The sequence below is a fragment of the Chenopodium album genome, chromosome 6, assembly GCF_948465745.1.
Source record: "Chenopodium album chromosome 6, dcCheAlbu1.1, whole genome shotgun sequence".
In the NCBI taxonomy this organism is placed as follows: domain Eukaryota; kingdom Viridiplantae; phylum Streptophyta; class Magnoliopsida; order Caryophyllales; family Amaranthaceae; genus Chenopodium; species Chenopodium album.
The window spans coordinates 5,035,256-5,054,082 of NC_137839.1; the positions used below are offsets into that span (position 1 = coordinate 5,035,256).

Here is an 18,827-nt window from a genome sequence, read left to right on the forward strand (position 1 = left end):
CACCTTTTTTTTTTTCCCATCTTCTTTGAGTCTTCGTTCCCTTCCCACCACCTGTAAAAGTTGTCACCTTTTGCAGTTCAAACAGTACTACTACTACACTACTACTACAACTATAGTTTCTTTCTACTCGTAATAATTTAAGTCACATTTTTGTGGGATTTTATTCTTCTTCTTTACAAAATCACCCAAAAAAAAAATAGAGAAAAATTACGAATAAAATGGTTTCATCACCTAAAAAGAATACTAGTATAATTCTGCCTATTGATGAGGTTTATCAAAAGGTTGAAGAAGATGGTAATTCTAATTCTAAGGCTATGTCAAGAAAAGGGGTTTATGCTGCCATTTCTTACATGTTATGTGCTGGTAATTTTACTCCATTTTTATCTCTTTTTATTTATTTATTTATTTTCCTAGCATTCTTTCATTTTTTTTTATTCAGTCGTAATTCTTTCATTTATAATGTTATTTAAATTTTGATTAACTTGTATCTTTTTCCTTGGGGAATATTCTGTTGTTTTATTTATTTATTTATATTTTTGGTGTAATTGATTCAAAATGACATTACAAATTACAAGTAAAAGAGGTAGGATTATAAGTTATAACCTATGAAGTAATATAAAACCTATTATACACCGGCCTTCAATCTTTACGATTAGGTCAAGACCTTATTGTTAAGATTATTGAGTATTGACATTTGATTGTGATCTAGTGGGTTAATGGCTCGGTTAATTAATTGGTTCAATACTTAGTTATACAATTATTGTGTTAATCAATAATCATATACAATAATTATTTTATTTATTTATAACTTTTTTTTTAAGGTAAGAAAAAGAAAAGAATTAGAACCCCCTCCTCACGAGGGGTGATCCTAAAGCATCTGAGGTGAGAATAGGGTATAAAGCTGAAGAGGTACAGAATGGAATATCCAATTTGTCGGTGACAATATGCCCAACATTTGCTATCCAATCTGCTGCTCTATTTGCTTCTCTGTAGACATGCCGATTTATTTATAACTATAGGCACCCTTTTGTTCAACCATAGAAGTATTATAAAAGCCGTACGCCTGTACAGTTTAAGGCACCCACATTTCTCGTGTTATAAAAGTCTTATAAATAATTTAATAAAAATTGTTGTAAAATATTTTCTCCGTTTTCTTTTAGATGCAACACACTTTTTAGCGCGGTAATTAAGAAAGGTGGGGTTCACATGATATAATAAACTTTAAAATAGGAAGAGTGGTTGTTAGGAGTGTAATTTAGTGGGCCATGTGCTTTAAATAAGGGATATAATATAGTTTTTATTTAAAGTAACTTTCCTTTTATAGTGTGTTGCAAGTATTGTGACATTTCCATTTTAGGGAAGTGTTGAAGAAAACGGAGGAAGTACTTTTTTGGTAAAAGAAAGTAAAAGTCACAAATTCACAATTTGACCTTGAAATAATAGCAAGTATAATGCATTATGCCATTATGTTGTGCTAAGTCTCTTGTGAAGATAGTTATTTGATGTTTTTTACTTTTTCCTTAGATAATACTATTTACTTAACTAACCATTTTATGGATTAGAGGGAGTACTTCGTATTATGCATTACTATGTGTTATGGTAAAATTAGATACTCGTAGAACATACTGAGCATTATGCACAATAGTACTTATGTGCACCAAAGTGCATCTTAAAATTTGCGCACCATGCACGATGGGGGGTTGTGAGCTGGGCTATCCACGGCCCATGAAATATGTCCAAAAATTGCATATACTTGTATAGTTGTATTTGGTAATCCAATACGGCAATACTCTGTGTTTAATCACTTGAGATCAACTCATAAGAAGGCCAATCCTAGGCCCCATCGAAAAAAAAGTTGGTACAATTGTACATACTTCTTAATTGAAGTGCCAAACACCCATATATGCCTAAGTTGGAGTACCAATTAGTATATCACACGAGTATTTGTGGTGAAATAAAGAGTCCGAGTAACGTATATTTCAATTTGTACTAACCATGTAAGTCATAACATTCATAAGGTATTCTATTGATAGAATAATTCATTTTACAATATCTCTAACTACTTGTAACTTTAACTAGCTAAAATATTTGACAATTGCTTTGCAGTATTGTTGATCATGTTTAACAAAGCAGCTCTGTCTTCTTACAAGTTCCCATATGTAAACGTTATCACCCTTCTTCAGGTAACTAATTCGCCGTCACTAATCATTGATCTTGTAAGACTTGTATTACATTATCCCTTAATAGTTAATACTACCTTCGTTTCATATTATTTACAACGATTAGCCATTTTCTCTCTCTACTTTATGTCAAATCGTTGCAAATAATATGTAACAGAGGTAGAATTTGTTCAGTTTGCTCCAAAATTGTTATGTTAGCTTTTATATGTGGCATTATTTGCACTATTAGATTGGCCTTTATCCTAATGTATGTTTTGGCTGTCTACTAGCTCAATGATGTTAATCCAATGCTATAATATGCTACTTGCTTGACTGTTTTGTAACTAATATGTTCTCTAAATTTCGATTTACAGTTGATGTGCTCGTGTTTTTTTCTCTACGTGATGAGACATTGGAAGATCATTTCATTCACAAATGATAAATCGCTCAAAACTTTTGACAATCCTATCATTATAGTACCCTTCAAGACACTAGTTCAGACCCTGCCTCTTGCGTTCTCATACTTGTTATTCATGGTACATCTTCTGTCTAATACAGTCACTATGTATGTAATTAAGATTCAAGAAGTAATTAATGTTGTTGAATTCTCTTGGCATATATACTCAATGAAATAAAGCTGGTTTCGATGGAATCTGTGCGTGGTGTAAATGTTCCTATGTACACAACTCTGAGGCGTACAACTGTGGCTTTTACTATGGTGGTCGAGTATCTAGTGGCACGTCAAAAGTACTCTCTTCGTGTTCTTGGCAGGTAAATAAATCGGTTTCTTATATTATCACATGCAAATTATCTTATTTGAACTTATCTCACCCTCATTAGCGCTTTTCAGACTTATTTTTTGATCATCATAATGTATCTAGAATCAAAGCTTTGTACAAATAGTGTAATTTCTTGCATATTTTCTTGACCGCGATTTATGTATGGGGTTTGAAAACCAGACTTGTGATTGATATTAGATCGAGCTGAGAAAATGAGACTTTTATTAAGTTGCTAATATCATCTTTCATAAAATTTTCCAAGGGATTTATCAGTGTGGCTATCATCATACTTGGTGCATTTGTAGCTGGTGCACGAGACCTCTCATTCGACTTTTACAGCTATGGTGTTGTGCTCTTATCAAATCTTTGCACCGCAGTCTATCTGACCTCAATAGCTCGACTTGGTAGCATTATTTCACTTTTCATACAACAATCTTCTCTGTTTCTCTGTTCTTTAATTTAATCTGTTGGTTTAATTTCCTCAGGAAAGTCTAGTAGCCTAAATACATTTGGCCTCATGTGGTGCAACGGTATGTATTAGGAGTTTAGGAAAAATAATTTTATGTTCTCCTAAAATAACATCTTACATTCATTAGACTGATTGTTAGTATAAGAGAACGCGTAATTTCAATAGTTTTAGAAAAATCTTGTAGGAATCATATGTGGACCGATTTTGCTGCTGTCAACACTCTTCCAAGGTGATCTGCAGAAGTTGATTAGCTTTCCTCACTTATCATCCCCTGGCTTTCAGGTGCTTATTCTTATGTAACTCGAAAAAAATGATTGTACAACATTTCACCTATGTCTTTAATCTGGCAGAATGAAAACAGATTAATGGTAATGTTTTTTTCTAGGCCGTCATGTTTCTTTCCTGTACCTTGGCATTCTTTTTGAATTACACCGTGTTCTGGAATACAGCCCTGAATTCGGCACTCACACAGACTATATGTGGTAACCTGAAGGTACGTCATCATTATTACTTAGAATATCAATGCATTATTACTTGTCGCTATGATTTTTTGTTTCTGACTACAATGATAAATTGATAACTGATGTTATAGGATGTTTTTACAATTGGACTTGGCTGGCTTTTATTTGGCGGCCTTCCATTTGACTTGGTAAGTCTTGTTTATGTCCTCTTTCGCGTAATCCCTGATTCAATCCTCACTATTTTGCTCTTGTTTTGGACTCAGTTCAACATTCTAGGTCAAGGCACCGGCTTCCTCGGTTCTTGTTTCTATGCCTATTGCAAACTCAAAGGAAAGTAAGGGTGTTAAGGTAGAGGTACCAGCACTCCAGCAGTAGTTCTAAGAAGTCACCTATGTTACCCAGATTTTGTTTAGTTTGTGTGTCCAAAGGTTGAAATTAATGAAAATTTCAACTATTTTGGTGTAAAATGTTGCGATGCGTGAGCAACAACTGTCCTTTTTTACCTACACATGTTAAAATGTTAACGTTTATTATGGATACTTAAGGTGGAATGAAAAATTTGAGTAAAATAGGTCATCACCATAGTTTTGTCACTAGACCATTATACATTTATACATAAATTTAATTGCATCATAACGCCAAAGACGGCTATTAAGGCTTAGATAAGTGATGCTAGTTTGTTACCATTTATTATTTTATGATACATTTTTTTACCTTAAGGTATCTCTAGTGACCCATTAATTAATGTTTATTGTTAAGCAAAATTGTCGCATTATAAGCACTTTTCTATATATGACTATATACAAACAATTCGTTTTACCTTGTGCATGGTATAATTAAACAAAGACTATTTATCTAATTATCTGCTTATAGTACTTATATTTTGTGGCACATTGACAAAAGAGATAGTTTTGATTTCGTTGCAAGATACTCATCGTAATTATACAATGAAACTAGGAATACAAAATAGCTTCAATCTCTTGTGAAATAACGCAAGCATTTTCTCATGCATGCATGCAAAACAATTAAACCAAGCTGTGAGATAATGGCCATAATGCATTCATTTGAATGTAAAATCTATGCATTTGTCTTCTTTATTTCAATCAATCAATCAAAGCCTTAATTTCATAAGTGGAGTCGACTATAAATGAACCAAAAGTGATTATTCCGTGTAAGCCTTAATTTTGTAAAAAACGTAGTTAAATCTTTTGTGTACACATGTATCACGTATGTCTAGCATAGACTCGAACGTAGCTTGTTGGCTTCTGACTTGATCTTAAAGCTAGAAACCCAAAAAACGTGTTCCCAAAATGTACGATAAAAATCCAAGTTGGTTGCTCACAATACGCAATGATACATGGAGCTGTTTTTGAAAATTAGTTAAAAGTATATATAATCATCCTTGATTATGCGTAGTGTACATGCAGTATAAGACACGAAAAGTGAAGGAAAAGTTGGAAAACAAAAGGCTTAAAAAGCTTTTCAAAATATTCCCTTGAAAAGGTGTTAGCACACATCACGATTTTAAGAAAAGATTCACGAAAGAAAAGGTATGTTTGCTTTGTTATTTAATTGGTCTTTCCATCATTTACTTTCTTCATTTCATCCTAAATGAGAGTCTCATTTATTTATACACATTTATAAGTTGAATGAATTAAAAAAAGGACTGATAAATTTGGCCAATCTATCGAATGGGAAAATGCAAATTATTTTAATTGGAATAAATTCGGTTTGTTATGAGACCTTCATCCAAGGATTGAAGGATTTAAAGCTAGCAATTCAGCAATTAAAACGGCAAAATGGACAGGCTCGTCTCAAACAGTATGCAGAGATTTAAATAGGTCCTATAAATTAATCAAGACGCAATTATTAATATAAATAGTTCTTATAAATTTATATGAGACATAATTTTAAAATTTTGCACCATTAATATAAATATATTAACTTTAATTTGCTGACTTGCAGGACTAAATTAATCATTGCACAAACTCAAGATGTCTATTTTGAAGATAACCAAAAAAAATATTATCAAATTTTACTATTAGGTATTTAAATCGATAAATTAAGATGACAAAAATATATAAATTAAAAGTCAATATGGTGCAACTTTTTTTAAGGGTGTAGTAGCAAATTAGCCCCAACACTTTTATTGCAGGTGTAAAGTAACCCCATAACTTTTACTTGTAGCAAATTAACCCCACAACTTAATATAATTGTGCAATCAAAACCTATACATCAAATTTGAGCAAAATCACATTAAAATATATAAATTTCATAAAATATACTCCAATAAAAGACAAAAAAAAGTTAAAAAAAAATTAATTACATCCAAAATATTGTGCATATACATTATCATACATATTAAATACATACTATAAAATATAGAAAGTATCGACACTGAAATATGACAAAGGGCGAAAAAATTAACAGAATTTAGCAAACCATCATACTTGATTAATCTCTTCAATTGCTCACATTTAATTGAAATGGTAAGAAATATAACGCATGTATAATACTCTTAATGCTTATTATTAATACAAAAAATTAGCATGTTTTGATGAATTTATTGTTAAATAATGATGCTCAGATGTACGTAGCACGATATGTTAAGTTTTGGGGTCCATTTGCTATAATTAAAAGTTAAGGGGGTAATTTGAACATAGAGTTAAAGTCTTGGTGCTAATTTGCTATATTTCCCCTTTTTTTAAAGGATCAAGGGTTTGCTAAACTATTTTCCATACGACGCAACTTATAAGTCAGCTAGACAGTAGACACACAATGAGCTAATAAGTCAGCAAGTCAACCTTTATTAATCCCTTAAATCAATACTAGATGTCACCTCACAGCATATAAGTTACCCTCAATTAAAGAAAAAGTCGCCCTATATATAGCATTAATGTCCCAAATACCTCGATTAATTCATCTTATATGTTTGCTAAACAATAGGAGCTATGCGCTAAGGGTTAATCTGCTTCCATTTTAAATTATTTGCAACAATTTAATTTTAAGTGTGAGTAAAACATGTCTAATCGTTGAAAATAATTTAAAAAAGAGGTAGTATAACAAGTCATGATCATCTTAATCTTGAGATCACCTTAGGTGGCGGAAAATATAAGTCTACATCTTTAGTTAGGATCATCTTCATAACTATGGAAACCTAGAGATAGAGTCAAAAAGTCCATTAGGGTACATAATTAGTTTCTAACATATAATTTAGTTACATGTATAAGTGGCATTGACTGCTTTAGAACTTACTAATGGAGTATAAATCAAGTATAAAGTAAAGCATGCTTTGCCTACATAATTTATTTATTTATTTATTTATTTTTTATAATCAACTCTTCAAAAACCTCTTTGTTTCCTATTAAATGACATACAATGTTATTTTGATTGCATGATACTTAAATACGCGTTACATAAACATGTAATTTACTAATTGAGGGGGGGGGGGGGGAAAATTAATTAAACGACGCGAGTGTCATATATGTGTCTAAAGTAATATTATTGTTAGTTCAACTACGTATAGTAGTCAACTGACTCACTGTACTCATTGACTAGCTAGGCACTATTAAACATTTATACTTGCATGAGAACGTTTTTGAGGTAAAAAGGATGGGCATGAATTAAATTGAAGTAGCAAAGGCAACATACACCATATTCCTGTCATACCCTAATGATACGAGCATAGTAGTCACTAGCAAGTAGCAACTAAGACTAATGCTAATAAAGTTCAAATCTAATATATATATATATATATAAAGGGGAGTTTTTTCCCGAGTTTTTAGAGAGCCACGTAGGATCTAATTTTCTCAGCGCGCCATGTAGGATTATAAATATTAGTAGTAGCCAATTAAATAAGAGATTATTAATTTCTTTTAGAATTAAATAATTTAAATGCCATGTAAGCAAAATTGGCGAATGAGATTTTTAAGTTTAAATTAATTAAATATTATATATTATCTTTTAATATTAGGAATTTTATCTAAATATATAACAAATTTTAGGCTCATAAATACAAAAAAAAAAATTATTAAAAAAAAATCAAACAAACCGTGCATCGCACGGGCTTCATCTAGTAAGGTAATAAATCAAACCTTAATTAAAATGTAGTTCAACTACTCACTAATTCTGCTAAAGAGATCCTGATTAAAAGCCTTGTCATTGAGAGTCGTTAGGCAAGGGCCGGGCCATGTAAGCTCACATGCGTCATGCTCAAGTGGGTTGGTGGTTGGCCTAGCTAGACTGCTAGAATAGGCCAAAAAAATGTCATATAAGATTCTTATTAATCTTTATCTTTTATACTTTATAACTTAAATTCATGTACAACCTGACCCATATGTTGTATTGTGCTTGTCAGAATTCCACCAAATTCCCTTAACAATATGTTCTGTAAATTAGTCAAAACTAAGCGAGTTGGCTTTTCGTGCTCATGCCAAGCTCGTGAATATGACCATGCACGGTCCATGGCCCCCTCAATGTGCCTCTTATGCCATGCAGAGCTTGGGTTAGGTTTATGTCAGGTCGAATCATTTTCATATCGTATTTGACCCTTCCTCGTGTCAACTCGGCCCATGTCCAACTTTGTCCTACTAATGAGTAAGTCAATCTCCACTCTCCACATCCTTTAAGTCTTTAACAAGAAGTTCCTTATTTCTTGGAGATCCCAAACAAATTAGAGGGCATAGAGGAGAGAGAAAAACAGTGAATTGGGGGCAAAAGAGCAATACCCAAGAAGAGTGTCTCATTTAGCAGCACCAAGGCAGGGCCCTCTTTAGCGCCGGTGTCTCCGCAATTGCTATACTTGGTGTGTGTGAGTGTAGGAAGAAGGGTTTTTATCTCACCTCATTTTATTCCTAATGCCGGCAAACTGTTTGTGTAAATGCGTGAGAGAAAAAAAAAAAAAAAAAAATTAACTTTATAGAATCCCCTTAATTCCGAAACTTCTTACTTTCAACCCTTCTTCTTTCACTGACATTCTGGATCGCTGTTCCCAAGATTTACCCTTTTCTTTCTCTCTCCTTCATTTTCACCTGACCCCACTTCACCTTCTTCTTAAAGGTACCTTAACCTTGTTCAGTGTTCAATAATTTCAGTTTTTTCTGTTTTGCTTATACTTAAACTATGTTATTACATGAATTAACAATAGTGTAATAGACTAATAGCTAATTATAAGTGGGTTTATATCTTAATGTAGCAATGGCAACGTAGTACTCTATCTGTTTCAAAATAATGGTGAAATGAAACATTGAATTTCAACTTTATTCACTAACTCCACTTTGACTTACGGCTTTTTCTTTAGTCATATCATATGATTTTCATTCGATGTTTTTATATACTTCCGATGATGTATGTGTTTTCGAATATCAATATTTATACTCCCGTAATATTTACCTACATAGGTAATGCTCAAAGTTTGACAGTTGCAAGCGTATAACCATTAATTCCAAATAAAGGGGTGTTTAGTTGGATTTGTGTGGAACTTTGATGAAAAAAGGGAAAATTGATAAAAGTTGTGGAACAAGGAGACATGGAAAACTAATTGCTGCTCCACATAGAATATATAATACCTTACACATCATATCAGCTTATATTATAACTTGTCTACTCCACTATGCCAAATCACCAATGATAGGATAGAGAACTAGCACTTGTGAGTGCTACGTAAACTATATTGTTTAATTCATCATAATTGAGTACTCTCTCTACAGCAATATAAAGAATTTGAACCACTAGTGTGACAACTAACGAAAATATTATTATTTAAGTCTGTATTATTGAATACGATATTATGTTGTGCAACACGTAAAAGCAATAGAACGTGTTACGATTGACGGGCGGCTTTCATTAGGGTTGGAATTGGTTTAGTATTAGATGGGTGTTGTGTACTATTAATTATATCCCAACATTCCTTGTATTGAGCTAGAGTATGTTTGGTTTGATGTCACTATAGAATATATTTTGTTAAACAAGAATTCGGGTCATAGAAATAAATGTGTTTTGTATCTTAATATGTGTAAATTTAAATGTGTCTTACTATTTCTATGTTCATTCCAAAGCATTTCATGGTGTTAACATATGTTATATTGATACATGTTTTATTTGCATCTTAGACATGATTTGATGACTTGAACGAACTACAAGCATAAAATTATGTGCATATAACAAGAAATGTATTGTTCGAATAAATGTACTTAAACAATTCATCTCATTGTCTTTGATGGATATTAGAAGCTAATTAAGAAGAAGAAACAAGAGGGATTAACCCTTATTTTGCTGAATTATCTATATTATAATACACACCTTTTATGGAATATTTTAAATATTATATGATCTGCATGTTAATAATTTGATAACATAAACAATGCATAACTGTTCTTTATCTATAGATATTGACCACTTAAGTAAGAACTAAAAAATTAAAATGATGTAGTTCCCTACATAAGCATACATAACTATTGTATTAGCCCTTTTTTGTCTGTTTGATTGCTCAAGAACAAAGCATGAAATAAAAGCAGTTTAAAATAATGAAAGATGGAGGGGTCATTTGTGATTTTTTTTTTTTTTTTGGGTATGTAGAGAATATTTTCAGAAAGCATGCGCAAAAAAAATTAGCAAAAATAAAATTTTTGATTTCTATTTGAGTGCAAATCAAGCATGACAAACCCTAAAGTAAGCTTTGCTCCCTCTTGACATCATTCCCCTCACCTTCTTCATTCTTCTTCCCTTCTCATCCCGAGGCGAAACCCGGCCTCATTCTTATATACCTTCTCTCATCTATCTTAGTTCTCAGCTCTCACCTCTCCTCTGCTACTACATACATACCATAACATATCCTTTTTGTGCAATGTCTAAACACTTAGTTGTTATGTGTTATATTACTTATATATGTAATTTAACATGAACTAATATGTTGTTTTTCATCATCCTATTATTATTTTAGATAGCTTATTCATATTTATATGTGCATAAATTTTCTTTATCTCTTGTATAAAAGTTTAATCACATTACATGTCATGCCGAATATTGATCATATTTGGTAACCTACACATCAAGTAATTTGTTTTCTGTATTTTTCTGGTATGGATGGGAATATCTAGCTAACATATAAGCTTTCCTTTATAAATTCCAAGCGCGTGATTAATTTTCATCAACTTTCAATGATGATAGTTGAATATTCTGTTAATTTGGCGCGCATGTTTCTGTTCCTTTATGTTGATTTGATCTTTATACCTACTCTTTTCCTAATCCACCAAATTTATGTACTGCAGAATGAAGCTCCATATTATGCCATCAAGTTTATTTTTCCATAAGTGATAGTTTTGCCTCTTTATAAGTGGTGTATGGGACCATTTTTCTTCTTTTTATTTCCCTTTCAAAAGGCTTAACTTTTTTGTTGATCAACCTTTTTAGTCAGCTGTAGTTTGGACTCATTATTACAAGAGTGTTTGAATTGAACACAATGATTATTTGAACTTAACTTCGCGGATCATGTAATCGAATTGATTGATTGGTTTAGGAGGCAAAGAGAGGAAGCGATATTGGTGAGGTTCAATCCGAAGACGGATCTTACAGGAACTACAAGTGTAAGATACGATCTCAGATTGAGCCGCGCCAATATCACTTTCTCCACCATTCAGCTTTAGTTTTCTTTCCTTCTTAATTGCCTTTCAGATTTCTTCCTCTATCAATGTTCTCTGACTGCTTTTATGGATACCCTTTTGTTAAAATTATATATAATCATATGTTTTGTGCATGATCTGTTATAAAGTTGCATATTTTTTCTCCTTTTACTGCATAATTAGTTATAATAATTTCACTTTCCAAAGATAGATATCTTACCTGTAATTTTTGTCAGGTTGAAAGTTAAACATCTTTGCTATGCATCAGCCTAGAAGGTTTTGCCTAGCAATACGGTCATGTCAATCATATAAGCATATGTATGTATCAAGGTAACTTATTTCTTCCTTTTAAAATTCAATTCATGGCTGCTCTTTAGCTTTCATTTTTCGCGCCTATCATAGGCAAGGGCAAAGCTATGTGAACCTCCCTGATGACCCTGCTTGATCAGTAGGATCAACAATGGGATGTTGTTGTTGACGTTGTTGTTGTTGTTGTTGGTGGTGGTGGTGGTGGTGGTGCTGCTGTTATTGGACTGTTCTGTTTTTCTATTGGAGATATTATTGTTACAACAATAGTTTTGTTTCCATCTGTCATCTTTGGTCATGTTTTCTGTTTACATAGGATGATATTTACAAAAAAAATTTGGTAAAAAGTGTATAAGACTATTGTTTACACTTTTACTACCTCTTCATTCTCTAAACTCCTCATCAAATTATATATCTTGCATATAGCTTTCATTAATTACATCTTGGATTGACTCATTGTCGCGTTGAAAATTGGATACATGCTAAGGTTACATAGAACTCTTGGTAAATAAAGGATAGTTTAATTTCATTCCATGTGTGAATGATTTTCATGATAATATAAGTATGTGTAGCACAAATGTCTTCGATGTAGTTGCTAGTTAATTTCATCTAAATTAGGGCAAGCTAGCAATTGATTAGCCATCCGGCCTGTACACAGCTCCTGTAATGGCCGGGCTCTGAAATTTACACCCACCATTACTCCATTAGAAATCGATTAAAGACATAAAATGTACTCTTAGCTTTACTCCGATTTATTGTATCACATTGTGTTCCACTCATTTCTATTCTTTCCTATTAGCTTCAAGGCCCCCAGTTAAGGTAATAAGATCTTCAAAGAGTTAGCTTATACATAGGAGGAAGTAAGTGTAGTTTCTAGTGAAAGGATGTTGGATTTTAGTTTTATGGGCATTTTCTTCAAGAAAATATTTATCTACTTCCCCTTAATTTCCATTTGCAAATGTTTATTATATGCCCAAGCCCAACTAGTTAAGGAACGAACTAAGCTAGGAAGGAAAATCCGAAAATGTCCACAGTAGCCTCAATGAGATATTAATTTGACTTAGGTGAAATGAACTATCGATATGCTGCCCTTGAATCCTCGATTAGTTGCCCAACTGTTAAGCAAGCCAGACTCTCTCCTTTCCCTTTGAAAAATCTTTGTAAAGAGTATATTACTAGAAAGTCATCATTTTCATGCGTTCATTGTTGTGTTAGCCAAGGCGAATTATACAAGAACAATAATATATTTATGATTCAGTTATGAAGAAAGTATAAAAGCAAGGATGATGTACAAATCTTATGTTGGTGAGTAGTTTTCCAACTTTTATACTTCCTCCGTTCTGTTAATATTGCAACAAGGAAGAAATTACGCATCTATATGCTAAATATCTATAATTGTGTAAGAGTAAAAATTATAAAAAGTTGATATTCTGAAAGTATTATATGAGACAAATCCAACAAGATCCCACTTGAATATATTTTGCTTAACGTATAACTCATATTATATGGTCAAACAAGAGTGATGAATAGTGCAAAAAGTCCATTGTTGCAATATTAATAGAACAAATGAAGTATATACTAACAATCACCAAAGTACGTAGTTCTTCTCTAGCAATATACAAGTAGCTTTTTCTCACTTATACTCCTATGATTGTGTACTTGTACTTTTTATAGCTCTGATGTGAGCCTATGCTGCATGCATATCAACATAAATTACTGTGACAAATTAAATTCTTTTATGACAAACACTAAAAGTTGATATTTTATGTACTTGATATGTTTGTAGGTATAGTTACTTGACTCAATTTATCAATTATTTAGTGTGAAATGACTGATGATGGTAGAATTTTGTATCAAGAGTCAACTGAAAATGACCTCTCTATCTATTATTGCAAGTGTAAGATTGGTTATCGATTGAACTCCTACCCTAGGCGAAACCCAATATAAAGACATTGAGTGATTGAAGTAGTGTTGAATGTTGACATCAACAATCAATGAGTTCGCCCTTGATGTTTTGTTATTATCTTACCAATGTTAGGTTTTTTTTTTTTTTTTTGGGGGGGGGGGGGAGGGGGTTGTGTGTGTGCGCCTGTGTGGTTAGAGAGCCACAAGGGTGGGGTGAGAATCGATCTCAAGATCTCCTGAAACCGGGAGGGAAGCTCTAACCACTTGAGCTATCCCTCACTCATCAATGTTAGGTTGTTGGTTGCTTGCACAATTGATTTATTTTCTGCTTTCATTTTGTGCATTGGCCTTTCGTTCCAGCATTAGGCACAACATCCACCATGGAGCAACGGAGGAGCTTGCTCGTGTTGGTGACCAATCCGAGGATATCCATGGATCCACCGCCACTTTCACAAGTAAGACATAGTTTGGTAACTTACTAACCTTAGCCATTATTACTACTGTCCTTTGTTTACAATTACTCAAGTATGAAGGAAAAACCTATCATTATGGTTTCATGTAACGCATACAATGTTTGCTGCCAAATGTACAAACAAGCCGATCTAGTGACTCCACATCAACCGGATAAAGTGAACGTTCAACCCGGCACTTCACAAGGCTTCTGCTAGTGACAAGACTGTTCTAACCTTTGTACTGCGTGAATATACGCAGTTTTTTACTGCGCGATCCATGATGCAATGGCAACATATTAGTCGATGGCCACAATATTTGCACGCAATTCATGTAAAGTTATTGGCTCAAGCTAGTGTTTTTGTATGTATATTGTGACGACCTTACTTGAACAGGATCTGTTCTATAGGATCGTACCTCTGTATGTATATTGTGGGAATGTGGTTATGAACTTATGACGCTTGTTGGAACACCATGCAACTTATGGAGTTGAATTTTCAAGACTGATGATGTAATCTAGTGGTTGTGTGCTAGCATAACAACTGAACTTGTATAAGATAAATACTTGTATGTACATATATACGGTCTGTTAAGATGTTACACAACTCAAGTAATCAGAGTTCTTAGATTTGTAAGAGCATGTACTTTTAACAATGTATCAACTTATTATTTTGTTGGAAAAATTGCCCGGAATAATCTGACCTTTTGCCCGTCCGTTGAAAATAATCCCACCTTTGGATTATTTTTTAATAATCCCACCTTTATACCCATTCCGCTATAAATTGTCCCATTTTACTTGGAACCGATTGAGCAGGTATTTTTTTTTTTAAGTAGAATTTACACGTGTTGCTCCTTGATTAGTCAAAAAAATAAAAATAAAAAAGTAGAAAAAAACCACCACCGCCACCTAAGCCACCCCAATTCAGCCACCACCACCCAACCTAAACCCTAGAACCACTATCCCACCCACACCTGAAACCACCAAGCTGACCGGAATCCCACCGAGCCAAGCCAACCTAAACCCAATTACCCATTAACCCAACCCCTTAACCACATTAACCATTTAACCCAACCCCTCCTCTGTGGACGACGACGACGACGCGGCTGGAAACGGTGGACGGGGGAGACGCGACGCGACCAGAATCTGGGGATGGGGGAAGTCGGCGCGTCGGAGCTGGGTTTAAGAAAGTTGGTGGGTTTTTCGCGGACGGAGCCTGGGTTTAAGGGCTGAGTTTTCACGGGGGTAAGAGTGAGGGAGAGGATTGGTGGTTCATGGGAGGGGAGGGTAAGCCGGAGCCGCGTGAATGGGGTTGGCCGGTTGGGGGTTGGCTTGGTTTCGTGAGGATTCGAGGGTGGTTCATGTAGAGGTTCGTGAGGGAGGGAGGGGTTCGAGGGTGGTTCAGGGAAGGGGGTTCGATTGTGGTTCAAGGGAGGGGTGGCAGGGGAGGCCAGCGCGCCGGGATTGGTGGCAGGGGAGGTGGTTTGGGTGGTGGGTGGTTTCTAAATTAATTAATTGTTTTTTTTATTTTTTTTTTAATTTTATTTTTTTGACTAATTGGGTGCCGACACGTGGCTAGTAACTTGCTATAATAAGTTAACTAACCGGTTGGGACCAATAAAAAAGATCGGGGGGTAAAGGTGGGATTATTAAAAAATAATCCAAAGGTGGGATTATTTTCAGCGGACGGGCAAAAGGTCAGATTATTACGGGCAATTTTTCCTATTTTGTTTTACTAATACACAATTAAGTGTACAAGTTTAATGGTTCAAACACTCATAGACAAATATTATGCTCATAATATTCCTCATTCACTAATTGGGAGTTTTGTTGTCTCATGCATCCACAGAGTTGGCTATAATATTGCGTGCAAATACATAGTTTTGAGCTAGACTAAGGGTTTATTCACATTTGCTGGACTAAATAGAACTGATTGGAGCTGAACTTAACTGAATAGAGCTGAAATAAATATTTTATGAGAGAAGGAAATTAGGAGCTGAACTGAACTGATTGGAGCTGAACTGAATTGAACTGAAGTAGGGATGGCAATGGGGCGGGTCGGATGCGGATGATGGTACCTCCATACCCATACCCGCCTAAAAATCTTATACCCATCCCCGCCCCACCACCCGTGGCGGGTACAATTATCCACATCCATACCCGCCCCACCGGGTACAAGATAGGATCCATCCCCGCCCCATCACCCACTTAGATATTAATATCCACCACATACCCGCCCTAAAATCGTCCCAAACCCTTTGCCATGATGCTCTATTGTATCACATTAATGACAATTATATCAAATTAGGTTAAGAAAATTGGGACTTTCACTATTCAAGCTTATTGGGTCTTAGGGGGCATCAAGTTTCATAAATTCTTAACTCTTCTAAAAGAAATATGGTGCGGATATAAGATGGGTACGGGGCGGGGAGGATATGGGGCGGGTCTACTCTAAAATCCATACCCGCCCCATCACCCATGGCGGGTACACATTTTATATCCATCCCCGCTCCATTACCTGCCAAACCTCCCTCCATCCCCGCCCCATTTAGGCGGGGATGGGGCGGATCTCTCATTTAACCCGATCCACTACCATCCCTAAACTGAAGTGAACTGAATTGGAATTACGCTGAAGTGATCAGGCTTTAAGTTAATATCCTATATAAATTAACAAATTATATTAATATCAACAATTAAAAAAATATTTCTCTCATCTTCTTCCTCCAAACACAAGCACAGTAACACACCACACTTGCTTCTTCTTCCTCCATGAACGCCATCAAGGCATCAACAACCCCCTTATGTAATTTTTTTTTTTAAAAAAAAAATTAAGAAGAAAAAAAGTTGTAATTGGACCACCATTATTCCATTAATAATAGTTCAAAATTATGTGGAAGCTAAGAGTTTTGCTAGCAAGTTTGTTGGTCAAAGATGGGCTAATTAGACCATTAAGCCCACAACTTCCTTAATATTGCACGCTTGTACCTCATTGTGAGCTGGTCCAAATAGCTTATGTACTATGCTTGCTCGGCCCACCTAGCCTAGATCTTCTTCAGATCCAAACCATATACTCCATATACGACCTCCGCTTCGCATTACTCGCGACAAAAGAGTATTATTTGTGAGATATAAAATATTCGTTTGTTGCAAGTAATGCGAAGCAAAGGTAGTATTTTTAAAGGATAATTTGGTTAAAAAAAATTGTTTGAGTGATGCACAAAACTTATATGTAACTGGCTACACCATCTATTGATAACATAAAAAAATAATAATAATAAAATAAATAATAATAATAATAATAATAATTTTGGGTCAAGAAAACTAAAGTCGTAATATGAATTTTAGTTATAAACTAGCATAATGCCCGTGCGATGCACGATTTATAAATCAAATTCTTAAACTCGTAGGAAAAATAAAAATAAAAACAAAGGTAATTCATTTACTATTAAAGGACTTGGTTACTAATGGTCAATAAAAAAAAAAAAAATTAAAGGAACGTTATTTGAATAGTATTTTATGTTATTTGAATTTCTTTTAATTTTTTATAATGTTATTTTATTAATTGAAAAATAATTGAATAATACTCCACATAGCTATATAAGAAGTGGACTAATTTATATATATCTCCCGTTGAGAAAAAACTGAATTTTCTTATCATACCATCCGCATCAGTAGCTACAATCAATCTGATATATACATGTTTTATTTACCCGTCGCACTCATTAAATCTATAGACACAATAATAACTTTATATTTGACCTACCAGAACATATATTTTCCTAAGTTAACCATTGTGCCAAAAACTATATATTATATAATAGTCACATATATAACCACAGCTGATCTGAGGATTGGATCAGTTTTAGGTTATTAGGTTTCATTCCCCTTCCGATTGTTGTTGCAGGGGAGCGAACACATGTCCTCCCTACCTAGTGTACGTAGTCTCAATCACCACTACACCAACAACCAATTGGTGTAGGTGTAGTGGTGATTGGGACTACACTTGGTATGGAGGACACGTGTTATAAAATATTATATTATATACATATGCTTTTTTATATTATAAAAAATATTATATTATATACACATACTATTATAGTTAAAAGTATTATTATGTATAAAACAACATAAATTATTGCACGTGATTGTTGTATATCTAGTAATCTAGTATAGTACATGAGCAATGCAGGATTTTTAAATCAAAATGTTAGTTTTTCTAAAAAAAATTCATAAATAATAGCATTGTTAATACGAATATTACAATTTAAAACACGAGTAATAGTTATAATACATTTTATATCTATCCCTTTTCCGTCAAATGTCTAATTCAATTTAACTTTTATTCTTCTTGTGTTAGATTGGTTATTGGTTCAGTTTTTTTTTTTTTAATGCAAGAAAAACAAAAGGTCATTGTATAGAAAATGAAAGGCCGATTAAAATTAAATTTATGTTCAAGATTATGTATTTTTTTTCCAAGACAACATTTCGGCTCAGCATTCAGTATTTGTCAAGGAGTACAACAAACGATAAAAGTAATTTTTACACTATTTTGTATCTTTATCAAAAACTTTTGTATTCATCCAATTACTTGAATTGAATTTAGGATAACTTGTAGACTATTTTGGGTAACTTTTATCAATAAAGCATAAATAACTTTCATTCATTACAGGGTAGCTTTTAT

General features: G+C 33.7%; 1 protein-coding gene across 1 annotated transcript; it reads left to right on the forward strand.

Annotated features, from left to right (window-relative positions):
• Window positions 1-218: 218 nt before the first annotated feature.
• LOC145634380 (UDP-N-acetylglucosamine transporter UGNT1-like) lies at window positions 219-4,652 on the forward strand. Its single transcript, XM_081685796.1, has 10 exons — window positions 219-363; window positions 2,107-2,183; window positions 2,534-2,695; window positions 2,797-2,930; window positions 3,212-3,342; window positions 3,424-3,468; window positions 3,592-3,689; window positions 3,793-3,900; window positions 4,000-4,056; window positions 4,132-4,652. The coding sequence occupies exons 1-10, from the start codon at window positions 219-221 to the stop codon at window positions 4,204-4,206; spliced, it is 1,032 nt and encodes a 343-aa protein (XP_081541922.1). The 3' UTR covers window positions 4,207-4,652.
• The last annotated feature ends 14,175 nt before the right edge of the window (window positions 4,653-18,827 follow it).